Source organism: Ovis canadensis, chromosome 3 (genome assembly GCF_042477335.2).
Source record: "Ovis canadensis isolate MfBH-ARS-UI-01 breed Bighorn chromosome 3, ARS-UI_OviCan_v2, whole genome shotgun sequence".
NCBI classification, from domain to species: Eukaryota; Metazoa; Chordata; class Mammalia; order Artiodactyla; family Bovidae; genus Ovis; species Ovis canadensis.
In genome coordinates this window covers 223,778,101-223,805,203 of record NC_091247.1, presented here as the reverse complement: position 1 = coordinate 223,805,203, position 27,103 = coordinate 223,778,101, and the positions used below count along the sequence as shown (strand labels likewise).

Sequence of the window (27,103 nt, the reverse complement as noted above, 5' to 3'; positions counted from 1 at the left end):
CAATAATGAACAAACAAAAAACTCTTAGCTGCCACAGAGCTTAGACTGGAGAGAGACAATAAACAAATACGAAGTAAAATATGTTAGTCACAGGTGTAAGTAAAAAAATCAGGGGAAGGACATACAAGTTTTGGAGCAAGAGCGTTGACATTTCAGCCAAGGTAGCCAGGGAGAAATGATGGTTACATGTGAGAAAAGATCTCAATGAAATGAAGGAGTCAGCCATGTGGATATCTGATCAAAGAGGATTCCAGGTAGCAGGAGTAGCAAGTCCAATGTCCCTAAAGCATGTTGTGCCAGGTGCGTGAGGAACATGGAGGAGATCTGCATGGCCCTTTCAGAGAGCAAGTAGATGAAGTATGAACGGTAACACAAGTCCACAGTATGCAATGACTTGCAGATCACACTATAAACTATGGTATAACATTTGGGACAGGAAGCCACTGGAGGCTCTGAGCAGAAGAGCGACATAATCTGATACACTTAAATAGGCCTACTATGGCAGCTGTAAGTAGGACTTGCCTGGCGGTCCAGTGGTTAAGACTTCACACTTCCACTGCAGGGAGCAGTTGGGGAACTAAGATCTGGTTGCCAAGAGTCAGATACAACTTGGCCACTTGACAATACTGCCTTTCTTGAGCTCCCATGTCACTTGAGTCAAGACTCTAATCACCATTCTTTGCTATATTCTCATTTGTCTGCTGCTTCTCTATCATCTGACTAGACTGTAACTCTAGGCAAGTGGAGATTCATCCAGAATGACTCCCTAACTCAAAAGTTATTGACTGAAGTTATTCTGGCTCAATAAAAAGTTCCAAAAGAACTCTACTAAGCTAGAGAAAGACCTAGCACAAGTGTAACAGGAAAAGGACTATATGGCAATCACAAAACATTCCTGATTTGCTACTTGTGATACTGTGTTAGTTTCAGTTCGCTATCAGTAAAATTATTTGCTCTAACTTACTGGACTTGTGAAGATCCAATGAGATCATTCATTCAGAAAGCCTGTATATGTATGGTGGTGGTTTAGTTGCTAAGTCAACTGAGATCCCATGGTCTTGAGACCCCATGGACTGCAGCCTGCCAGGCTCCTCTGGCCATCGGATTTTCCAGGCCAGAATACTGGAGTGGGTAGCTGTTCCCTTTTCCAGGGTATCTTCCCAACCTAGGGATCGAACCCAGGTCTCCTGCATTGCAGGTGGGTTCTTTACCAGCTGAGCCACCATGGAAGCCCTGGTGTAATCCAGTACCTTGTCCTAAACCTTGATTAATCGGGTTTCACACAAAGCCTCAACAAACACAAAAAAAGAAGAAAAGTCACAAGTAAATCAATGGTTCCAGCTCTAAATCATAAGCTATGGCCTTTGTGTTCAAGACTAACAGCATATCTATCCACCTACTCTCCATGGAGAGGGACAGATTTCTGCAGCCTAGCTATTAGAAGCAAAGAGCAAGTTCTGTGCACTGGACAATTATTACTTTTTATTTTTATATTTTAGAGTTAGGAGTAAGTCTTGATATAATTACCATCCCAGTGTCAATAAATTCAAGTATAGCAACACAACAAATAAATGCCAAGACACAGTTTTGGTGTCACAGACCACATGCTCTGATGCACACACTGTTCATCTATCGCCCCAGAAAACTAAAATATGACCCAATGGCAGACCTGCCTGAAAGGCAGACAATTCAGCCTTCACTGATCAAGTTTCATATTCATTGCATTAATTCCTTACGATACAATATACCCTAAAAATACCCACCCCCATATTCCCAGAATACTCTACCTTGCCTTTACAAGCAAAACTTTCAGACATATAAAGCCTCAGGAGTATTTCCAAACATCACCTCTTCCAAGAGGAACTACTCAAAGGATTTGTATTATTAAATGTAACGTTTCACTTCCATTTCGTGAGAGCCAGCTCTCCTGTCAGCTCTTTGAAAACACGAAAATACGATTTTAAGTTATCCTAAACTTATTAGGTTATCCTAACAAGAGCTACCTGATGAGAGACACCTTGTCACCAGAACAAGTGTGATAACTGACACAACTTTCTTGAGTCCGCATGACTTAGCCCCTCGGGGAAGACAGCACACACTTTTCTCTCTGCAGTCATTTCAACTCCCAGAATACATCAACGGCAGAGAGAACACTGGGCCCACCCTTTATCAGGGGCAGGAGGAGGAAGAGAAGAAATTCGAGGAGTGCACAGAGGGTTTGGGCGTGGAAGTCCCGGCAGAACTGTCCGCCGAAGCAGGGGTCGCCTGAGACCAACTTGGATCCCGCTTGGCGCGCCTCAGGCTTCGTAGAGCAAGCTCCGGAGGGGACACTGTGGGAGGTTAAGTCTAACCTGAGAGGCTGCGGAAGCTTGCTACCGCGGGAACATGCCTAGTTGCAGAGAGTAGCCAAGGCATAACTGCCACGCTCAGGCGTCAGGAAGAAAACGAGGAAACCTGCCGGAGTAGCGGTCGCCAGCAGGGCTGCGTCGCCAGGAAACCTGACCAGGCGCCCCTCCCCTTCCGGCCGGCGCCTCTCGCCGGGCTTTCCACCCACAGCGGCGCAGTATGCTTACGTCACGACCAGAGCTGTGAGGGACGCTCCGGACGGAGGGCCATCTTGGTGGCGTCATGGCATCCTGTTCTATTTAATGGTCACACTCAAGAGACTATTCTGTTCTAAATGACTACCTGCAGAGTCTAACAGCTTCCGCCTCCTTGAAAGCACAGGATAGGAGGATGATCCCTCTAAAGCACCAGTTCTAGCGTTAATATAAGAATGAGTGTATGGAGAGGCAGGCAACAGCACGAACAGCCACGCTTCTAGAAGGTTCTGAGCAGTGCGCAGGGCAGCGGCAGAGGGAGTAGGAATGAACAGGCGAAGGACCCGGGGTCACGAGACCGTTGGGTGGGCGGAGCCAGCGGCCAGGGAGGTTCTAGTCTGTTCTGCCTCGCGGCAGCCGCCCCCTTTACGCGGTCACGCTGAAGTAGCGCCCGGGCCTGGAATCGGGCCGCCGCCTTCGCCGCGCCGCCGCCTCCCGCCACCGCTAGACTATGGACCCCCGCAAAGTGAGCGAGCTTCGAGCCTTCGTGAAAATGTGTAAGCAGGACCCCAGCGTTCTGCACACCGAGGAGATGCGCTTCCTGAGGGAGTGGGTGGAGAGGTGAGACCCGGGCCTGAGGACCGTTGGGGGGAGGGAAGAGGGACGGCCGGAGCGGGTGCTGGGCCCCGAGCTGGCGCGGGGCAGAGGAGCGGGGAGCTCGGCGGCGGGGCTCACTCCCTGGAGGCCACCTCGAGGGGCTAATGGAGGATCGGGACGCTTAGATGGTTCAGGGGCACGGAAAGAAATGGCAGAGCTGGGTTGCCTGCACCCTGAGGTGGCCCAGGGGTGTGTCTTCGTCGAAATACGGAGATGCAGGGTGTTGCGGGGACCTGGACACTGTAGACGGGAAGGGGGAGGGCGGCAAGACTGCTCTTTAGCGTGGAGTTGTTTTTCTTGCCGTCTCTGGTGTCCTGTTGAAGTCGCAGTAACACAAAGCAACTCTTACACGCACTATGCTCTTAAAAATTGGTGTGGTTAATAAGTTACGGTACAAGTGATAGCTGTATGTGATTACGATTCTAAGTGCGTAGAATTATTTTGGGAATCACTTCTTGTCCTTTGGTAGTGGCAGTTCCATCACTTCAAACACTGTAAGAAAAATGATTTTTTAAGAACCCGCTTGTTAACACCGTCTGTTCTTGTTATCTGTAACTCCAGAGTACGTCGCTACGAGCGTGAAATTAATTGAACAGGCATTGTGCCAGATGCTAGCTATGAAACAGTATGAGAACAATCTGTTGAGTAATACAAATGAATAAACACAGAAACTCGTTTTGATATTTAGAGGTTAGTATTGTGCGTTTTGGAGGGGAACTTAAAGGGAACCCTTCCCCGAGATGATTTTTTTTTAAATCAATACCTCTGGTGAGGAATTTGAAAGAGATGACATACAAAATTGCATCTCACGGTGATGCGTAGCGACAGTACAAAGAAACGAGACCCTTAAAAGGTACTACCCTAAACATTGATGTGTTTACTTCAGTAATATTTTTATAGGGAAAGCTGCACCAACGATTAGCCAACATTTGAAAGACTAGTTCTTCCAATGAGCTTGTTCTAATGAAGAGATTTAAGTTCAAATCCATCAACATTATTTGTGGTGGGATAGTCTTTTTTTTTCTAAGTTTCTCAGTCCTTGTTTACCCATACCAGTTTTCTCGCTACTGTAAGATTTCTGCTCCTGATACTTATGTAAAAATTTGAGCACACTTACAGTTAGTTACTGTAGTAGCTTAGTAACAGTTGTTAACAGTTAAGAATACTGTTCCGCAGATTCTCCTTTTTGACAGAAAAAAGCCCGTAAGAGCTGCAGTTAGATTTTCAGGACTAGAAACTGAGATCTAGATTTTAGTTGTTAATTGCGTAACTTGATCCAAAAGTGTCACTTAAGGTATTTGTGTGCTTTCCTCTTATTATCCATTCTTTAGAGGAAAGAGCCTACAGTCAGTTCAGGTTCTTAAAATTGCAGGAAAAAGGGACCTATACTGCAGAAAGAAATAACTGGCATCAAAAGTGAACGTTATACCCAGTGGATACATGGTTTGTTCCACCCCTAGATGGGTAGAGAGGACTCTGAAGAAAAGTTAAAACATATCTGAGAACATTGTTGTTAACTTATCACGGAGAGCTGGTCGCTATGTAAGAGAATTCTGATTTAAGGTCTGAAAAATACTCTGAGGTGTCGTTAAAAAAAAAAAAAGATAACCTTGTGTCTTATTTTAATGTTTCCAGTAGGTAATTCCAGTTTTTCTTTCTGGTTCTTTTTATATTTCTCTTTTGGTTGGCTTAAGTATGGAATGAGGGGTCTTGGCATGTGTACACACCTAATTCTGAACGTTTAAGCTGAGGTACTAACCTACAAGCTTTTGTTACTTGTTTCCATCTAAATTAAAACTTAAATGGTTGCGGTCTCTGAAGTGTTTCAGTTCCTCTCTTTTCTGCCTTCATATCACCCTTCTTAAAGCAGTCTAAGGTTATAGTAGATTGGGCTGAATGTGGAGACTTGCAAGGTCTAAGAATATTCCTAAAGGCTACTTCAGTTTCCATTTCAGGTTTTCCTCCACTCCGGTACTAAATTAGTCATGGATACCGCGGCTTAGACAATCTGTTTGCTTATTTGCCATAATTTCTACCATTATGTATACCTTCAAACTTCATTTAGTGTTAAGAATTTATAAGTTTAATATACTGGACAAAGAGAAATATGAAGAAAAAAATTTTGGCTCTGTAGCTAGTGGGAATTGGGGAGGCTACAATCTTTCCCAGAAATATGTTTTGGAGTATTTTTGTTTTTCTAGAGGCAGAAGTGTTTTCTGAAGCTGTTTTCTCCTATTTGACAACTCTGTCTACATTCTATCTTGTAGGTGCTTTTTATCCTTTCATTTTATGGTAATTTAAGATAAAAGGGAGTATCTTTGTATTCTGGTCTCCAGCATAGTACATGGACTGTTGCTCTTCAGCAAATACTCTTTTTTTGTCTTTAAAAAAATATATATGTATTTATTTTATTGAAATACAGTTGCAGGTGAAGAGCAAGGTGATTCAGTTATACGTATATTTCAAAATTATTTTCCATTATGTGTTAGTTGCTCAGTTGTGTCTGACTCTTCATGGCCTCATGGACTGTAGCCCTTCAGGCTCCTCTGTCCATGAGATTCTCCAAGCAAGAATACTGGAGTGGGTTGCCATTTCCTTTTCCAATAGTTCTCTGTGCTATATAGTAAAGCTTTGTTTCAGCAGATATTTTAAATGAAGTGAACCGAATGCATTTGCACTGTCAGTGAATTTAGAATATAGCACCCAGTTTTTTGTACATGTGTGTCAGTAACTATACCAGAGTAGACTGAATGTTGCCAAAGTAAGAGAATTAGGACTGAAGTCTTCTGTGATCCCACAGGAGAAGGTCTCTGCACTAGTCCTATGTAAACGCCTGTATTGACAAAGTCCAGTTCGAAATTTTGACAGGGAACTAGCTTGTTTTCAATCTTGGATGCATAAAATAAAACTTCTGTACCTATAAATTGGTGTTACCTTCCAGTAGTTAACTAGAATTTGGAGTGTGAGAAATTCTAAATCTAGTTTATGAATAAAACCCTCTTGGGTTTTCCTCCCAAGTTTTAAATTTTTTGGAAACTGTTTTCTAGCTTGCAAACAATGCAAATGTAGTATGAAGAACTTTTTTCCTGAACTGTTTTCAACACTGTGTCCCCAGTGCCATTTAGGTGTGTGTTCTACAAACAAGGACTGTCCTTTGCAGTGCAGTCATCAGCTCAGGAAACTGATGCATTAATATTATCTAGTCTGCAGAATTACATGTTGCACTTTGTTGTCATGTCTCTGTTCTGAAATAGTACTTCAGTCTCACTGATTTTCATGACCTTGGCAATTTTTAATATTACGAGCCAGTTGTTTTATAGAACTTAGCTCAATTTGGGTTTGTCTGATCTTTCCTTAGGGTTAGATTTTGTTTAATACATTACTTGGCAGGACTGTTACCTCCCAGGGTTTTTTGCTTTTTGTTTTTAATTATTTTAATTGGAGGCTGGTTACTTTACAATATTGCAGTGGTTTTTGCCATACTCTCCCAAGGTTTTAACATGAATTAAACTGTTAGGACTGTGTTTGGATGTCACCCTAAATACATTCTGGAATGCTGCATTTTGAAACTTACTTAGTTTAAGAATTCTAGTGTCTTCATTAAAATTTAACTGAAAAGAACTCATATTTGATTACTGTGTTCTTTTGACAAGTTAATTTTAAAGAATTTTGTCCTGTTTGTATGCTTGTTCCTTATCATTAAATCCCTTCACTCTGCTGAATTGCATGCTTAGGTGTTTTGGATTATGTAATGATTTAGTGATTGGTACACAGGAGCCATTTTTCATTATCAGTATCAAAGATACTGAGTAGTTGAAGATTCTTTTTGATAACTATCACATTAAATAGAATGGGAAAGGTGCACATTTAATTTTAGTTTTCTAAATATATTTTTTTCTCATCTTCCTCAAGCATGGGGGGTAAAATACCACCTGCTGCTCATAAAACTAAAGTGGAAGAAAATACCAAGGTAAGTTACGAATTTCATTTGTGTGTTTAGTGATAAAGTACTATAAGGTTTCTTAGGAATGTTTTTCACCTGCTGCCCTCAAATTACCACCCCTGATTTCTCCAAGAAATCATTTGGAAATAAGATCTCGATAAGATTTCTATTTTGCGGTCAAATCTCTGTAATCTGATTTGACACTTAGAATGTGGGGTTGAATGTTCACTGTGTTGTAAAATAAGTGAGAATAAACGCTGGATGCATGTTATATGCATGAGCTGTAAGTGGTAAGCTCTGTCATTGTGTGCGTTTGTAGTCTTCATCATTTGGGGTGGGGGAGGGCAATGCCGCATGTCTTGCTGGATCTTACTTCCCCACTGAGGATCAGGATCAAACCTGGAACTGCAGTGAATCCTAACCTTTGGGCCTCTGGGGAATTCCCATTCATAATTATCATCATTTTTTACCATGTAGTATAGTATTTTTGTTGGTACTTTATTAATATTTGGAAAGTAAATGAAAAAACAGCCCAAATTTGTTGTGCTCTATTTTTTCTGCCTACTCCCTGAGGGGTATTTCTGAGTGTGATTCAGGGTGTTGCTTTAGCATATTTGCCAAAAAGGTGTGTACAGTAGGGAGGTTGCTGGGGGAGGTTACTGCTGCTGCTGTCGCTTCAGTTGTGTCTGACTCTGTGCAACCCCATAGATGGCAGCCTACCAGGCTCCCCATCCCTGGGATTCTCCAGGCAAGAACACTGGAGTGGGTTGCCATCTCCTTCTCCAATGCATGAAAGTGAAAAGTGAAAGTGAAGTCACTCAGTCGTGGGGGAGGTTACTGGTAGCTAAAGTTTAGAAATGAGGGTGGGGGAAGAGTGCTCTCTTCAGGATTCTTTTTTCTGTTATTTTGTGCCTCTATGTCTAGAAGGTTTTCCCCTCCTCAGAATTTTCTCTTTAGCTGTCTTAAATTGATGAGAAAATTTGCCGTTTTATTATTTAACATTATCTTTGAGGGGTGAAATGAGAGAAGTAAAAGCTCCAGGAATAGTTAATTCTTTTTTTAGATGAGTCATTTGTCAGTTTGCTAGATTCTGAGCCCTAGATAGACTATTTTGCCATATGATAAATACGTATGAAGATGAAATTGTGTTTAACGTGTATCTCTGCTAAAACTTTTTGTTTTGCAAAAGTAGTTATGTGTTTGATTATGGGGAGTTGTGGACTACAGTGCCTGGTAAGGCATAATATGTGGTATATCCACTTTATTAGCTTCCTAAAATCTTAACGTTTTTAAAATTCTAAAACTCATTGTCTAAATGGTTTGGATAAGGGAGTGGACCTATACTTAAAAAGAGCAATAAAAATAGAAAACTAAAGTAGTTTACTAAAACGCAACAAGATAGAACATTAACAACTGAAATATAGTGTATGTGAATAGTATATATATATAAATCTGTATAAATTAATAGAATATATATTGGGTGTGTTATTAAATGCTGATAGCGTTGTTTGCCTTCCCTTTGCTAGGAAGAAAAAACAGATAGTAAGAAGGCGGAGGAAAACATAAAGACAGACGAACCATCAAGTGAGGAAAGTGATCTAGGTGAGGAGATGGTAGTTAGTGTGTATCTGATAATATAATATGATCACTATAATATGATCCTGTGTTGATTTTTTTACTAGATAGTATAACATGAACTACATATGAAACTTGAAATTTTCTAGTAGCCACATTTTAAAAATTAAAATCAGTTGAAATTAATTCAAATAATGGATTTAGACTAATATGTAAAATGTTATTAGCATTTCAACATGTGATCAGTATGGAAAAATTGTTAATGAGCTGTTTTTCCATTTTTCATAGTAGGTCTTCAAATTCAGAGTATTTAAATATTTATAGTATATCTCAATGCAGATGTTACATTTTGTTGGAAATACTTGATCAGTATTCAGACATGAAATTTGTTTAAAAAAAAAAAAACAATTTTTTTTGTTTAAAAAAAAATTTGTAGAGAAACTTGGGTCACATACCCAGCTGTTTCTAGATGTGTGTAAAAATGTACAAATAACTGAATCAAGTACCAAAAAATTGTTTTCCTTTAGTATCTGCATCTATGTTAGTAATATTGCTTCAGTTTAGAAGAATTGATGTGTCATGGGCCTGGGGTTTTATTTGGTTTTGTTTTTTCAGACTACAAACTGATAAATTTCTTCATAAATTTGGAGGTCCTTTGAGACTATAAATATATACCCTAGTTATTAATTGGATAGTCTCTTAATTCATAGAACCTATCTAAAAGCTAAACAAAAAATAGTTAAAATTTTTAAAATTTTGAATTGGTTCTTAATCTTTGGTATGTTGGAAAGGGCTTGTTGTTTGGGGGCTTAATCAGATCTTTTACTTACTGTAAAATAGTTTTTAGTCTTACAGTTTTATGAAAATTACCGTGACTATAATCATTTCTAAAAAATTAAGCATTTTGTGCTTGAATTAAGCTGTTGGCTCAGCAGGTAAAGAATCTGCCTGCAGTGAAGAAGACGAGAGTTCAGCCCTGGATCGGAAAGATTCCCTGGAGGAGGAAATGGCAACCCACTCCAGTATTCTCGACTGGAGAATTCCATGGACAGAGGAGCCTGGTGGGCTATAGTCCGTGGGGTTGCAAAGAGTCAGACACACACAAGCTTGAGTGCACACACAAGCTCAGTTCCTGTTAAAAATGAATTAAAATTTTCTTTTTTGGATGTGAATTCTGATTTCAGGTAGCTAATTCTGATTTCATTCTTTTTTGACTGTTTAGAGGAAGCTGCTTTTATCAAATTCACTTTGCTAAATATGTTTCCTAATACTGTATCAGTAGTACTTGCTGTGCTAAGTCACTTCAGTTGTATCTGACTCTGCGACTGTAGCCCTCCAGGCTCCTCTGTCCATGGGATTCTCCAGGCAAGAATACTGGAGTGGGCTGCCATGCCCTTCTCTAGGGGGTCTTTCTGACCCAGAGATTGAACCCAAATCTCTCTTGTCTCCTGCATTGGCAGGCGGGCTCTTTACCACAAGTGCCACCTGGGAAGCCCTGTCAGTAGTATACCTTGAGTTTAAAATTTATCCGTGCTGTTTACAAAGACAGAAATTGGTTAAGTTAAATATTTTACCACGATTTACAACAGTTTCATAGTAACTTGTGCTATCTGCGTAAAATTAAAAAAAAAAAAGTATAGTGTATTGGTATGTAGAACGGAGTATTTGCATTGAATCGGTTTGTCGACATTGACTAAATCAGTGGTGTGTCTGTGTATAATACGTACTAGGAATAGTGTGTAGACTCTGCTCTTGGCAGGGTACCTACTATAGTGTGATAACATACTTTATGTGCCTATTAAAATGAAATGTAATCTCACCAAAACAATAGAATTGTGTTTTACAAGGAAATATTTTAGTATATCGGTTTAAATAAAACTAACAAAGTAAAATATTTAAGTTAATCTAGAGTGAAATGTTCAGTTCATCAGTTACACAAGCCAAGGTTAGTTCGTTTTTAATAGCTTCCTGTGGCCAGTGGCTACTATGTTGGATAGCACAGATCTTACTGTCATTTTCTTAACTTTGACAGAAATTGACAATGAAGGTGTGATTGAACCAGACACTGATGCACCTCAAGAAATGGGAGATGAAAATGTAGAGGTAAAGTCAATGGCTTATTTTCTATTTGCTGTCAGGACTGTGAAAGCTTACCTGTTGCAGTTATCTTATGACGTGTTTCTCCTAGGAAAAGGGCATGTTAAATCTTACTCTGACTTAAGGCATCTAGGAAAGCATTTATTACTTAAAATATTTGGGAAAACTCCCTGTATTTTTAATCATACTCTAAAAAAATGCTGGTTTTCTGTTAATCTATTTCAGTTTTGCCTCTGGTTGACCTGCTCTTAAAACTATAGAGTTCACCTCACATTTATTTCTACAAGTGGAATTGCCTCTTAATGGGATATCTAGTACCAGTTGTTTTCTAAAATGATTTTGTCATAACACACTATATTAATCTCAAGGTGGTGAAAATTGATTCTTGGGAGGCAGGTCTTGACAAAAACCTTTAGGTGTTACTGTGGTTATCGGTATTCCAAAGATCATAACACATTAACATGTATGGAGTATATCTGCACAATTAAAATGGAGGAGGTGAGAAGTAAGGGCAAAATGCCTAGTAAGCTTTTTTGGGGATTGATAATGAAATGGAGCTTGAGAAACAGTATAATGTATTAATCATAGCTTAAAAGATTGGTCCAGGCCCTTATCACTACTTAATATTGTCCTATTTCATCATTGCCATACTGCGTAAAATGGTGGTGTTCATCTCAGTGTGTCTAGGTTTATAATACTTTGTATTTATCCTACTTGGGATTTACTAGGCATCTTAAATCCTAGGGTGATTAACTTTTTTTTTAAGCTCTGGAGTATTTACAGCTAGTATCTCTTTCAAAAACGGCTTCTTTCCCATTCTCTCTACTATCATTCAGGAGCCGTAGTTAGATACACATTAGACCTTTTCATCATTAAGTTCCATCTCTTTAACACTGATGAATTACATATGCTTTCTTTGTCTAATCAGCTGTTCTATCAAAGTTGGAATTTGAATGCTTGTTTTTCATTTTGATATTTTCACTTTGATTTTTATTTTAAAGATGACTTGGTTATTTATAAGTGTCTTGCTCCTTACTCATTTTCAGATCTATCTTAATAGTCTTAAAACATTAAATTCTTTTATCAGATTGTTTTGCTGGTCTTATTCTCGTGTTATATTTTCTGACTCTTGCTCATTGAGGTACTTTGTTTATTGTAGTTCACACGCGAGAGAGAGACTGTGTGTGTGTGGATGTTTTATGGAAAGTTTTTGAGGCCTAAATAGGTGTTTCTCCGGAGAGAGAGATGTTTGCTTCCATCAACACTCTGATTTGGTGCTACTGACTCAAGGGCCACTTTAAATTTTCATGGTTTTTTCCTTGAATGTTTAACTACACAAGTAATGTGACTGTGGTTATGAATTTTCAGTGGAGATTTCTTTTTCTTCTCGCTACACAGCCCTCCCTCTTTGCACAGGTTTATTTTTGGAATAGGCATTTGGGGTTCCCGACTGGTTTTGGAGGCTGTCTGAGTAGGCAGCATACGTTTGTGTCACCTGAATCTAGACTTTGTTTCATGTGTCCTGCACTATGTTCAAAAACAGAATTGCAAGGTCACCAGGTTTGATACCTTCCACAATGTTAAAAGCAGATGGAGTGCCTGGCACCTGGCTGAATTTCATGTCTTCATTTAATCTTGTTCTTTGAGGATTTCTACATTCTTAGGTCATAGATGGCTTTTGAAAGGTGTGTTTTAGACTTGTTCAGAGTATCATGTGTACCGTATTGCCATAAACTGAAGTCGTCTTTTTACAAATTATCCTGGCCCTGCAGGATGTCTTACTATCTGACAAGTGTGTTTTCCTTTGTTCTTTTTAAAAGGGTTTTTTAGTTTGTCCAAAACTTGTATGAATTTTTGTTGGAATTGCTTTGAATTTACTGAGTAACTTAAGGTTCAGTTCAGTCACTCAGTCGTGTCCAACTCTTTGCGACGGCCGTGAATCGCAGCACGCCAAGCCTCCCTGTCCATCACCAACTCCCGGAGTTCACTCAAACTCATGTCCATCGAGTTGGTGATGCCATCCAGCCATCTCATCCTCGGTCGTCCCCTTTTCTTCCTGCCCCCAATCCCTCCCATCATCAGAGTCTTTTCCAACGAGTCAACTCTTCTCATGAGGTGGCCAAAGTACTGGAGTTTCAGCTTCAGCATCATTCCCTCCAAAGAAATCCCAGGACTGATCTCCTTTAGAATGGACTGGTTGGATCTCCTTGCAGTCCAAGGGACTCTCAAGAGTCTTCTCCAACACTACAGTTCAAAAGCATCAATTCTTCGGTGCTCAGCTTTCTTCACAGTCCAACTCTCACATCCATACATGACCACTGGAAAGATTGATGTAGTCAATAGATTTTTCATGAGCATAGTGTTTATCTGTGTCCTTTAACAGAATTTTATCTCTTGCCCCTTCCCCTCCCTTGAAAGTCTTGTGTGCTCTTAGAATGGGATCCTCTTCTATTGTATTTTAGAATTGACTTCTACAGATGTGGAAGAACTCTGGGTTTATTTTTTATGTAGCTTTTGTATCTGAGAACTTCATTCAATTGTCATAGCAAATCTAATAACTTGTCAGTTCTATTGGGTTTTCTAGGTACAAAGACAGCTTGGTATTTTCCTTCCAGTTTTTAAATCTGTCAAATCATTTTCTTAATGAATTAGCCAGCATATTTTATAGTGATGGTGATAGAGTGGATTTTTTTTGTTAAATTGCTTCTTGTAGGACATTTGCTATGTTTTTGTCATTAATAATCTTTGTAGTGTCAACATCTTGTACAGTGTCTTGTTCTGTCTAGTATAGGTGCTCATGGATGGTTATTGGACCAAAAGAATGGGACACTTTTCTTGTGTAGATTCAAGCCTCTTAGGAACTAACTTTTTCACTTGTGAGGAGACCGGGTTTTATAGTACAGGCATGCCTCCAAGATATTGTGAGTTAGGTTTCAGACCTTTAGGATAAAGTGAGTCACAAATTTTTTTGTGCATATAAGAAGCTATCTTGATACTATACTGTAGTCTGTTAAGTGTGCCATAACATTATATCTTTAAAAATGTGCATACCTTAATTTAAAAGTACTTTATTGCTAAAAAAAATTGGCCATCTGAGGCTTCAGCAAGTCATAGTAGTAACATCACAGATCACCATAGCAAATACAACACAAAGTGAGCAAGTGCTGTTGGAAAAATACCTCCTGTAGACTCCTGGGGTTGCCAAAACCCCTCAGTTTGTAAAAGGTGCAGTGTTTCTTTGCAAAGTACAATTTTTAAAAAGCTATGCCTATACTTGTGAATAACTAGAAAAGATTTGAAAAAACTAGGTTGGCAAAAACCTGCTCTGATCAGGATGGAGGGGAGCAAAAATCATGTCTAGGGCAGAGTATACAGGGAGTGAAATTTATTGTTTAGTATGAAAGATTAAAATGTATCCTGTACGATTTCTTACTAATTATCTTCTTTATTCCCTGAAGACCAGAGACGAATGAATGAAAATGGGAGTTGTGATTACTACACCTCTAAGAAAATCCAAATTGTTTCCTCTTTCTCTTTGCTTTTCTACTAATTCTGAGTTGATCTTCAATTTCCCCCTAGATAACTGAGGAGATGATGGATCAGGCAAATGATAAAAAAGTGGCTGCCATTGATGCCCTAAATGATGGTGAGTGTTCTTTTTTTTTTCTCTTTGCTGTATTTCTGTAGTAGTCTGGATATTCTCTTCTCTAGTTTTCTGCTACAGTAACTGTTAATAATGGGCAAGTGAAAGGGAATTTAAATTTTTTGGGTATTTTGTGCTGGAGAAGAAAGTGTCCTGTTCTCCACTCAGCTCTTGCCCATTGATAGAGAGGCTGGAATGAGCACTCAAGTATCATTATCTTGCCTCAGAGTGTGGACAGATCCTGATTGTCACTCCAAGACTGTGCTTTCTTAACTATAGTGTTTTTCACCTGACAAGAGGCTTTTAAAAGGTGGACGACTTCACCCCAAAGGGTATTAGATCAGTGATCCTCAACTTTTTACATAGTAAAACCCTTGACAAATACTGTCCATTGACATAACAGTCTTGTTCTAGTCTCTGCATGTTAGAACCTCTTCAGAAAATCCTATCAGAGTGGGAGAGTGCTGATAGTATAAGTATATTGTTTAATTACTTAAAATGTATAACAACAAATTATTTAGTAACTGGGTACTAAGCAGACCTCTTCATACCTGTGGCTTAGTGTCACAATGCCATTGTTGAATAGATGCTGTTGTGCATTTGGACTTCATCCATCGACTTAGAAGATGACTAAAGTTTTATTTTACAATGGTTTCCACACCATCAGGGAAGGCCCTAGAATGAGTTCAGTGTTGACTGGTACTCAGGTTCCTATATATGATTGCCGTACCTTAATCGGTTGTCTACCTGAAATGTCTCTCTTGCTTTCTGATCACTGTTCCTAGGTTATTCTTACTTAGAACTTGTTTTTATTGTTACACACTTCTTTGCTTGTAACCTGCAATTAACTTTTGCATACGTTTTGAAGATAATTATAGCATAAGACCTGCTAGAGTCAGATCCCATATTTGCCGTCCCAGCCTTGTTCTCTTTTTGAATATTAATCTTCCATTCTCACTTTCCTTCAGTGTTCCTTTACTTATGCTTTACTGCTTCTGTATAAAGGTCGTCTTCACCTGTTTCAACTTTCAATTTGTACCCAGCAGTTCATCCCAGCCACTTCTCTTCCTGACCATTCCTTTTCCACACTAATCTTTTCTTAAAAGCCCAACCCCCTAGGATTTCTGTTTACCTAACAGAATGAGGAGTGGTTAGATTCTAGATATATTTTAAAAGTAGAGACAGAGGGGTTTTGGTTTCAGATTGTGCAGTCAAGAATAACTGCAAGATTTGGGGCTTGAGGGTAGATCAGGAGTTTCCAAACTGCAACCTCATGTTTTTATAGAGTTGGTGGAACATGGGCCACACCCATTTACGTTTTGTTGGAGGCTGCTTTCCCACTAAAACTGCAGAGCTGAATAGTTACTATTGTTAGTCTGCAAAGCCTGAAATAATTATTAAATTGCCCTTTCTAGAAAATGTTGCTGACCTCTAAACTAGACTGAACGAAGGAGCCATTTAGTCTGTAAAGTCAAAATCTTTGTCTCTAATATATTTACTTGTGTTATCCTATTATATACATAAAAAGTGTTTAGTTGAGAATGTAGGGTAGGGGAATAAATTTGGAGATGGGGTAGGAATTAAGAGTTTCATTTTGAACGTGGTAGATGTGAATTGCTTGTTAGACATCCAAATCTAACTTCTAATAGGCATCTGTAGGAGTAACTGATAAGACAGAACATTTTTCTGCATTGTTTCGTGAGTTCTGTTAAGGTCCTTAACACTTTAGTTAACTGGGTAAATATTTTTCATAGTGAATTGTGGCCTTTACTTTAAACCTCTTTGTTTTGTCTCACTAGTTTCCTGTGTATTATGTTTATTTATTAACTGACTTTACTGAAGGTACTAATAAACAAAAGCCAACTACGAGGATACTGAAAATGAATTTAAAATACGGGTATGGTCTTTCATCAGTTCTAGTCCACCACCACCCCCCTTTTTTTTGGCTTTTGAACCGTCTCTGATATGTATAATTTATTGGTCTCTGATATGTTTAGTTTTTTTTTGAATTTCTATATCAGCCTCATGAACGTAGTATGGGTACTTTTTCCTTTATAAGTTTAATTTTATCCTTTTAATGGATAAAAGAAAATTAATGGAATAAAATTGTCTTAGCCTTTGATTTTATCTTAATTTAAAAAGTCAATAAGTCCTACCAAGAGTGTGGTATTCTGATATTTTTAAGGGGAGTTGTGTTCCCCAAAATTCTCTTTGTCTTGGGTGACTTACAGTATAGGTAAAGATTTGCTTTGAAGAGCTACTTTTGTGTATTAATTTAGAAACTAGTCTTCTACTGGACTAAAAGGGGAATGTGAAAGGCTAATAAAAGAGATAAACAGTTAATATTTTTTATCCACTATTTCTCAATAAACTTGTTTCACTTTAGGTGAACTACAGAAAGCCATTGACTTGTTCACAGATGCCATCAAGCTAAATCCTCGTTTGGCTATTCTGTATGCCAAGAGAGCCAGGTGAGAAATCTAAATAAAGGAGCTAATTTCCGCTTATTTGTTTAGATAGAATTGCTTCTGTGGCAATCCTAAAGATGTTGTTGTTTGAAATGAATATTTTTTTAACACCAAACTTATTTTTTAGTGTCTTCATCAAATTACAGAAGCCAAATGCTGCCATCCGAGACTGTGACAGAGCTATTGAAATAAATCCTGATTCAGCTCAGCCATACAAGTGGCGAGGGAAAGCGCACAGGTAAATAACGGAACCTAGTTATTTTCAGAGCTCTTTAAATTTAAATCTGGTATTTTAGTATACCTTCTTTTTATTAAAAAAAAGGAAAAAGAAACCTGATATGGTATATGCTCAATATGTAAAACTGAGAGACTCTATGTCATATGGAACAAGTAAGAAAATAAGAATTCTTTTTACTTCCTCCATTCAATGAATATCAGTGTTAACATCTTCAGCCACATGTAGCCAAGGATTTTTCTCAAAGTTGTCTCTAAGAAAAGAGAGTAACTTTATATCAGTGTCTTACAAACTTTCTCTTATTTTAAGACTTTGTCATTGTAACTTAACATTAAACAACCAGTATATTATGGAAGAAGGAATATGATAACTTGAAACTACTTCAATCACTGCTTGGTAATATGAACTATCAGATAAGGGGGAAAATAAATGAATTTCACCCAGATTAGTAATCAGATCTGAAAGCAAAGTTTAATATATGGATAAGTCTTTGTGGTTTGGGGTGAAGTGTCCTGTGCTGTTTACGTCTTACTGGATTGGAAAAGTTCTGTGCTTCAAGGGCGGGTGCAGATGGAGGTGAACATGCTTGGGACCTATTGTGTTCAGTTCAGTGCAGTTACTGTCGTGTCCGACTCTTTGCGACGCCATGAATAGCAGCACGCATCCATCACCAACTCCCGGAGTTCACTCAGACTCAACATCCATCGAGTCAGTGATGCCATCCAACCATCTCATCTTCGGTCGTCCCCTTCTCCTCCTGCCCTCAATCCCTCCCAGCATCAGAGTCTTTTCCAATAAGTCAACTCTTCGCATGAGGTGGCCAAAGTACTGGAGTTTCAGCTTCAGCATCATTCCTTCCAAAGAAATCCCAGGGCTGATCTCCTTTAGAATGGACTGGTTGGATCTCCTTGCAGTCCAAGGGACTCTCAAAAATCTTCTCCAATACCACAGTTCAAAAGCATCAATTCTTCGGTGCTCAGCTTTCTTCACAGTCCAACTCTCACATCCATACATGACCACTGGAAAAACCATAGCCTTGACTAGACGGACCTTTGTTGGCAAAGTAATGTCTCTGCTTTTCAATATGCTATCTAGGTTGGTCATAACTTTTCTTCCAAGGAGTAAGTGTCTTTTAATTTCATGGCTGCAGTCACCATCTGCAGTCATTTTGGAGCCCAGAAAAATAAAGTCTGACACTGTTTCTACTGTTTCCCCTTCTATTTCCCATGAAGTGATGGGAAATGATGATCTTCATTTTCTGAGTTGAGCTTTAAGCCAACTTTTCCCTCTCCACTTTCACTTTCATCAAGAGGCTTTTTAGTTCCTCTTCACTTTCTGCCATAAAGGTGGTATCATCTGCATATCTGAGGTTATTGATAATTCTCCCGGCAATCTTGATTCCAGCTTGTGCTTCGTCCAGCCCAGCGTTTCTCATGATGTACTCTGCATATATACAGCCTTGACGTACTCCTTTTCCTATTTGGAACCAGTCTGTTGTTCCATGTCCAGTTCTAACTGTTGCTTCCTGATCTGCATACAGATTTCTCAAGAGGCAGGTCAGATGGTCTGGTATTCCCATCTCTTTCAGAATTTTCTACAGTTTATTGTGATCCATACAGTCAAAGGCTTTGGCATAGTCAATAAAGCAGAAATAGATGTTTTTCTGGAACTCTCTTGCTTTTTAGATGATCCAGCGGATGTTGGCAGTTGTATTAGGTGACTCAGTAAAGTAGCTCTAATGATTATGAAGACAATGTTAAAGATACAGGTAAAAGATTGGAAAATTGTTATTAATGCTCTCTGGGTATACGAAAGATCATGCATTGCTGTGGATTATCTTAAAGACCCCATTTGTCTTTGAGCATTTCTTTTGTCTACTGGTACAAGAAGTCATTCTGTACTTTGACTTGGAACAGACCATTTCTCCAAGAAATCATGGTTTGTCTTAATGGGACTATTTTGTGGAAAACTGAAGTTTGGCCACTTAGGTATGTTTATTGTTTCCAGGATATCACCACTGTCATTTCAGTTAACTTAAAAATATAATGTTCTTGGGGTAAAAAGTTTTAAAATTTTGAGTTTATACTGACATTTTCAATTAAAATTCAGCATTAAATGTTTTGCCTTTTGTATTTTTTGACAGTATTCTAGAATCATGCCTTAAGAAGTGATACATGCTCTAAGTGGGTTTTTTGTTTTTTTTGGTAGTTTTTTCTTATCCTTAGGATACATCTCACTTAAGATATAGTCAAAATGCTATTTTAAAAATTACTTGCATAAATTTTTCCTGCATGGTTAATGTTGTCAATGTGATAAACAAGTAGCCTCTTTTTATTTCTGCTTGTGTTCAGGGTTAGGGCTTGTTTTATTTCTGTCTGTTCTTATTTGAGTATGTGAAACATTTGCATGTTTAAAGACTCAAAACTGAGTTAATAGGTATACCCGGAGAAGTCTCATTTCCATTGCTATCCTCTACTCCATTTGGAGAATCCCATGGACGGAGGAGCCTGGTGGGCTACAGTCCACGGGGTCGCAAAGAATCGGACACGACTGAGCGACTTCACTCACTCACTCACCAAACTTTAGTTTCTTATTCATCTTCTATTTTAAATAAAATGTGTACACATGTATTGTTCCCTATCTCATATAGAAGTTAGATGTTAAATACACATCATGTTAACTGTTTTTTGTTTGTTTTTGAGGGGCAAGGGCTCATGTTCACCATAGATGGGAGGCCAGCTGGGGAGAAGGTGGCAGGTGGCACAGCCACCTTATACAGCATGCCATGCTGGTCCACGGTCAAACCAGTGGTGGCCTCAGCTCCATTGCCCCCCAGGCTGACTCTGGCTCTGCCCGGCCACCACAACCCCTGGGGACCATTCAGAGGCATCACTGGAGGGTGTGTGGTTAGTTGAGCAGCTGGTGGTTCTCCCCATATCCTCGTTGGTCATGGGGACGTCTCTTTTTGGCGGAAGGCATTCCTGACTCCTCTCATGAACAGATTCCATACTGCTTTGTGGTGGTCTGGATCCTGGAAAGGGTCGGTTTACTCCTTGGGGCGTCAGAAGGGGCTTCTTTGTGACTGCCCTGCACCCTTCTGTGCTTTTGGCTGGAGCACCCATATCTGAGCTTCCAGGGCTTCTGAGCAGCTGTAATAAGAAGCAGTGTCCTCTCCACTGTCTTGGGAGCCGGCCCATCTTACGGCGCTCCCTGGGCTCCTCCTGCTGGTTCTGAAGCCGCCGCAACAGCGACCGCCGCCATCCCTAGCCCCAGAGCCACCCCACACCCCTTAACTCTGTTTTTGATGAGTTGGAAATTGTGGCTCTACATAATTTTAAAAAATATATTCTGAATTAAAAAGAATTTTTTTAAGTTATTAAATGTTTTTTAGTAAAACAGCTTCCCAGTTACCATAGAGGAAATAAACTCATACTAAATTTTTATAGAGTAGAAATGTAATAATTAGTTCATGAAAATTTGTAGTTCCTTATCTAACTTAAACCTGTTCTGTTACAGTCCTTTTTTATAAGAAAGACACTGTGCTACATAAATGAATATGGATAAAGGCCTCCGAAAATTACTTTAAATCTGTTTCAGACTTCTGGGCCATTGGGAAGAAGCTGCCCATGATCTTGCCCTTGCCTGTAAGCTGGATTATGATGAAGATGCTAGTGCAGTGCTGAAGGAAGTTCAACCAAGGGTATGTTAAAGTAAAGGAAGGGAAAGTCATTACGGTGATACTCCTTGGCTCTGTTACTTAACCCTTGGCAGTAAATTTACTGCAGATGCAAAGAAACAACCATTAGAAGTTACAGTCTGTAATCACTTAAATTTGTGTTGAATTCAGGATCCTCATTGAATTTTCATGCTTTAATTTCTCATTCAGTTATTTACAGCAGGCTCTGTTTGCAGGCCTGCAAAGTTATAACCAGAAAATTAGGAATGGTAAAGGGGACATCAACTTTTTGCAGAGGAGAAAACAGAAAATCTAGAAAATGTGACACAAGATTGAGTCTGGCTTGTCTGTATTTCTGTCTAAAATTGTTAGTTAAAATAACTTAGTGCATCTATATGGCAAATCGTTCCTTTTGTGTGAAATTCCACTCTGAAGAATTTACTCTCAAAGACTTTAAGATAGTGGAAGTTTTATTAAATTTAATCTGTCAGATGATTTGATTTTCTTTCTTTTGTAACGGCTAAATCAACAAGGTTATTGAGTGAAATATTCTAGAACGCAAATTCTTAAATAATCATGAAGAAGCTAAAGTAACAGTCGAATATGAATCTTAGATTTCTATTCTATGAATAAATGCTAGATTCCAAGTATTTGACATCTACTCTGTACTAGTGCCTGGTTGATTCTTATAGTTAAAACTAACATACTTCTCTTCTTTGCCCCCTCATTTGACTGATGAGGAAAACTTAAGTATAATTAAACTGTGGGAAGTAACTGCTATATGTGTTCCCAGTCTCTGCCTTCCCATGGCAGGTATTGGGCAAGAATTGCCATGCAATTTGACATCTGTTTATCATCTTTGCACTAGTTAATTGTTTGAAATTTTTAACACTCCTCTAACTTCAAATCCCAGCCTCTTGTCTCTGTGTCACAATTGATAAGCCTCTGCTGTGCTTAGTCACTCAGTCGTGTCTGACTCAAAATTTTAAGACCCTGTGGACTGTAGCCCGCCAGGCTCCTCCCTCCATGGGAATTCTCCAGGCAGGAATGCTGTGGGATGCCATGTCCTCCTCCAGGGAATCTTTCCAGCCCAGGATTCGAACCCAGGTCTCCCGCATTGCAGACGGATTCTTTACCGTCTGAGCCACCAGAGAAGCCCAAGAATACTGGAGTTGGTAGCCTGTCCCTTCTCCAGGGGATCTTCCCGATCCAGGAATCGAGCTGGAGTCCTACGTTGCAGGCAGATTCTTTACCAGCTGAGCTGCCAGGGAAGCCCACTCACATTGTCATTAAGGTTCTGAGTCTCACTGCTTGGCCGTGGTAGCTCTAAGATCTGCTGCCTGCACATGAACTGTAGCTGCCCAGACATGGTTCCCTCTTCACATCCTTTAATGATGGCCTCATTAACCCAGAATTTATCCACCATCCGCTTGTGGCTGAGTTAGGTCTTTTTCTGTAAGATAAACTTAATTAATTTTTCAGAACTGTGTTAAGTTTAATCTTTCCCCAAAGAAAAATAATTCTTTAACAAAACTATTGATTTGTGTTGACCTTATTCCATTTTCAGAGAAGACATTTTTCTGTGACTGTTTCTTTCCTAGGCCCAGAAAATTGCTGAACATCGGAGAAAGTATGAGCGAAAACGTGAAGAGCGTGAGATCAAAGAAAGACTAGAAAGGGTTAAGAAGGCTCGGGAAGAACATGAGAGAGCCCAGAGGGTAAGATTTCTGTACCTAAACCATTAAAGAGAAATATAGTAGATTAGACTTTTTTGGATATCATTCTAATTCTTGGCTTTTTTAAAATAAAAAGAGCTGGCTGCAGTTCTATGGGATAGTGATACTACTTAAAAGGAGGTTTTCCTTCCCTTCATTGCTTAGTCTTCAAGTTCTTAAGTGAGTTTTTATAGCACCAATTTATCCTTGCTTGTGTTCTCCTAAAATCAAGACTTCTTCCTGGCCAGGTAATTAATTTAAAACTTGCCAGTATTATTTGCTTTGTTTAGAATGCATGCCCTGATTTTAAGTTTTATGATTCCTTCTGTTTTAGTAGTGAATTCATAGCTATTTAAAATTGACTCGTTATTTTTTAGTTTTAGTTCCAAGTCCAAAATACTACTTAAAATCATTAGCAAAAGTTATGCTGAGTTGCTTCAGTTATGTCCAACTCTCTGAGACGCTGTGGACTACTGTAGCCTGCCAGGCTCCTCTGTCCATGGGATTCTCCAGGCGAGAATACTGGAGTGGGTTGCCATGCCCTCCTCCAGGGCATCTTCCCGACTCAGAGTTTGAACCTGCTCTTATGTCTACTGCATTGGCAGGCGGGTTCTTTACCACTAGCTTCCACCTGGGAAGCCCACCAAAAGTAATACTTCCTCATTGAGAATCCAATTGAAAGTTGGTTTTTTGAGGGATGGGATGTTGTCTTTAGCCCAGTATTGCCTTTTGAAACTTGTCATTCTTGTACCTCCTCTAGCTAGTTTATTTTACTGTTTTTTCATGGTTTGTATGGATAAGGTAGGCATGAACAGCAGACTTCTTACTATGTAATTTATTTCCTTTTTGTATTAAAGGAGGAAGAAGCCAGAAGACAATCAGGATCTCAGTATGGCTCTTTTCCAGGTATTTTGAAAGAAAAATTAAAATTCCTAATATTGTAGATAATTGGGGATTATTCTCATTTTGGGGCTCAGGTGTGTATATTGTATTTAGTACCATTAGTCCCTGGGAAAGTTTCATTCTTGGTAAAATTTTGTTATTGGAAATACAGTATATTATTTTCCTATAAGCATTGAATACTGGCAGTGAAAGTGTTAGTCACTCAGTGGTGTCCAACTCCTTGCGATTCCATGGACTAAAGCCCGCCAGGCTCCTTCTGTTCATAGAATTTTCCAGGCAAGAGTACTGGAGTGGGTTGCCATTTCCTTCTCAAGGGGATCTTCCCCACCCAGGGATTAAACCTGGTTCTCCTGCATTGCAGGCAGGTTCTTTACCTTCTTTACTGTCTGAGCCACCGGCAGAGGCCTCTGCAGTATAGGTAGAAGAGCTGTTAAAAAGGTACTCAGTATATTTTTGGATACTTTCTGAATTGAGGCAGTGTGACATTTATGTAAAGATGAAGAGGTTTTTTTTTTTTTTTTTTTTTGAGTTTGTCATTGTAATGGGGAATCAGCAGCTTCAAAGTAACTAGCTTTCTTGTGAAGAGTTATAGAGGCAGGTACACACCACCTCTCTACTTAGAATTTACGTGATCAGAGGCTAGAAAAGGTAGCTGCTGTTGTGAAAGGTCATGTGCCGGCAACTAAAAAAGTGGGTGGGGATGACTTGGAGCAAAAGCAAGAAAATAGATTTTAGCTCATGGCTTACTTTTTGTTTATAAGTTAATACCTCATATCAGGTTGCTTGTTTTAGAAAATGACCACTAATGTGGGCTAGCACTTGAGATAATTTTTTGTATGATGGGCTTTATGACATAGATTTGACAAGCAGGCTGTCTCACTGTTGTTGCTTTGGGTCAGTAATTTTTGTGGAGACTAGTTTTAAAAAGTCACAGCAGCGTAAGAAACTAGAAGTTGTTTTCAGGTCTCCTTATCTGATTAGGTCTTATCTGTGATTGTTAGTTATTTATGGGCATGTTTGAATTGTTGAGACAGATGGAAATCACTTTGTTGTGTATATTTCTTCTTTAGAGTAGCTTTACTTGTAATGACTTGATCCATGGAATATGTTAATGTTACCTGTATTTCTCTTTAGGATGTCTTTATATTATTATAGTGTGTTAATTGTGACTTTAGAATATCTCCAGTGAATGTAAAGATTAATGGTAATGAAAAATTGAGTAGAAAAATTTGAGTTTATAATCTAAAAATATACTAGAATTAGATTGTTTTTTGTTACAGCTTTTTTTTTCACTTTCAGAAATTTTGATGTAATTTGGGTGAAGATTAAAAAATCCATAAGCTTTTTCTTTTTCCCTCTTTAATTTTGGCCACATTGTATGGCTTAAAGGATCTCAGTTCCCTGACCAGGGATTGAACCCAGGCCACGGCAATGAAAACATCAAATCCTAACCACTAGATCACCAGGGAACTTCCAAAAATCCACAACTTTTTATAACATGTATTTAGGGTAGTTCTTGAAGGAATAACTGCTTAGAAGAATATTGTTTTTAAGAAGAAAAACACGACTTTAAATTGAAACAGATGAATAATATTAAAGACTGAGAAGATACAAGATGACTTATTATACTTTTTAATTGTATTTCTTCTTTTTAAAAAAATATTTATTTTTAATTGGAGGATGATTGCTTTACAATATTGTATCAGTTTCTGCCATATATCAACATTGGTGTGTATTCTGCCGCTCAGTCGTGTCTGACTCTTTGCGACTTCATGGGCTATAGCCCACCAGGCTCCTCTGTCCATCAGATTTCCCGTGCGAATACTGGAGTGGGTTGCCATTTCCTTCTCCAATATCAACATTAGACTTTTCAATTTTATAATTCCAAAGGACTATTAGCTTTCTCTCTAGTTTTGTTACTAGGGAATAAGTATTTACAGCCTTATTTTTAAAAAGAAAATTTGATGATAAAAATTACATCTTGTAGCCTCCAGTTTGAATGTTCAGACTGTTTAGTGTTCAGCAGCAGCCTTGTTCTTTGTGCATGCACATGTTTTTATCAGAGGAAATAATACGCTCCCAGACTACTTGGGAATATGGTTGGTGTCTATACAGATCTCTCATTTATTCTTGCAGGCGGCTTTCCTGGGGGAATGCCTGGTAATTTTCCTGGAGGAATGCCTGGAATGGGAGGGGGAATGCCGGGAATGCCTGGCCTCAATGAAATTCTTAGTGATCCCGAGGTCCTTGCAGCCATGCAGGTAAGACTTGGAAGAACAAAGTTGAACTTTATATCATTAAACATCTTTTTTTCATAATTCCATGTGGGAACATACTAAGGTTACTCTGATAGCCATATTTTACTGAGCTGAATTTACCCAGTAGCTGCTTATGTAGTCGTGACGTTCATTTTCTGTTTTTCAGAATGAGTAGTTCAAGTTTTTAAAAAGCAGTCTATAGGGAATACTCTGCAATAGTTGGTAATTATATCCAGTTGTCCTTATCTTTATATCAAAATTGTATACCTCTTTTTTCAATTGTCTTGGGTGACATAGTCGAGTTTGACTTTGAAGTGCGCATTAATGATGTTTATGCTTCAGGGGTTTGTCCAAATCTGAGTTGATTTAGCCATGAGGAAGGTTGGAGGATGATTGCTGTCAGTGTTGTGTCAGTTTCTGCCGTATATCAGAACTATAGGTCTAAGAGATAGGGTTTAGGATAATAAAATTGATGACCCATAGAATATTTTTTTAATACTAAAAATATATATACATATACCTTTCTTTGCAGGATCCAGAAGTTATGGTGGCCTTCCAGGATGTGGCCCAGAACCCGGCAAATATGTCAAAATATCAGAGCAACCCAAAGGTTATGAATCTCATCAGTAAATTGTCAGCCAAATTTGGAGGTCAAGCATAATGCTCTTCTGACATAAAGCCCTGCTGGAGGAAAAGCAACTTAGATCACCTAATGGATGTTGCAATAATACAAACCAGTGTACCTCTGACCTTCTCATGAAGAAAGCTGGGGTGCTTTGAAGATAATCCCTACCCCTTTGCCCCAGATGCAGCTGAAAACATTTTACAGCGGTTTGCCATTAGGGTATTCATTCAGATAATGTTTTCTTACTAGAAATTTAAAACTTTAAGCAATTTTTAAACCTTAAAAATATTTAAAAAGGTGTATTAACCCCTACATTTTTCTTTACTAATGATTTTGATTTTTTCCTTTGAATTAATTAGGCAAGTAAGATACATCAGTGTGGAAGATTTATTGTTCCAAGTTTGAGTGAAATAAAGATTTGTTAGTGGGAGACAAATACAACATTTAAATAGATAAAGTTTGAATTGGACATATGGTTACTGAGGCATTTTGATTTGTCTTTTTAATTGCTTTGTTGTTACTATCTTAAATGATTTGCTTCTGGAACCCTTGGGACCACCAGTATTGCAGTAGGGCCTGGGGAGGGACTGGAAGTACTTGGCAGGGCAGCAGTCATCGTACTACATTTTATATCACATGTCCCCTTGCGCACATGCAGTTAAATCTTACGCTGTGGTGGAGGGATGGTTTTTATAATGCTGCAGTAAAATTGCATTACTTAGCTCTGTTCTTGTCTGATACCTGAAATAAATGTTTCGTATTTCCACA

The 27,103-nt window shown here is 38.9% G+C and overlaps 2 protein-coding genes across 13 annotated transcripts in view; one reads left to right on the top strand and one right to left on the bottom strand.

Moving 5' to 3' along the window:
- Window positions 1-2,854, bottom strand: part of XPNPEP3 (X-prolyl aminopeptidase 3) — a 44,566-nt gene extending 41,712 nt beyond the window's left edge. For 2 of the 12 annotated variants that reach the window (XM_069586094.1, XM_069586099.1), the window contains exon 1: window positions 2,689-2,854. Coding sequence is in view for 1 of the 12 variants with exons in the window: in XM_069586087.1 (XP_069442188.1) it covers window positions 2,352-2,415 (64 nt within the window). In the remaining 11 variants the exon portion in view is untranslated. Of the gene's footprint in view, window positions 1-2,351; window positions 2,541-2,573 lie in introns of those variants that run through there. The other 10 variants (XM_069586095.1, XM_069586098.1, XM_069586093.1 and 7 more) reach the window with 9 other exon arrangements.
- On the top strand, window positions 2,549-27,103 carry ST13 (ST13 Hsp70 interacting protein). Its single transcript, XM_069586101.1, has 12 exons — window positions 2,549-3,161; window positions 7,110-7,167; window positions 8,667-8,742; window positions 10,748-10,818; window positions 14,392-14,458; window positions 16,842-16,926; window positions 17,051-17,161; window positions 20,756-20,858; window positions 22,436-22,552; window positions 23,407-23,455; window positions 25,589-25,713; window positions 26,243-27,103. The coding sequence occupies exons 1-12, from the start codon at window positions 3,052-3,054 to the stop codon at window positions 26,369-26,371; spliced, it is 1,101 nt and encodes a 366-aa protein (XP_069442202.1). The 5' UTR covers window positions 2,549-3,051; the 3' UTR covers window positions 26,372-27,103.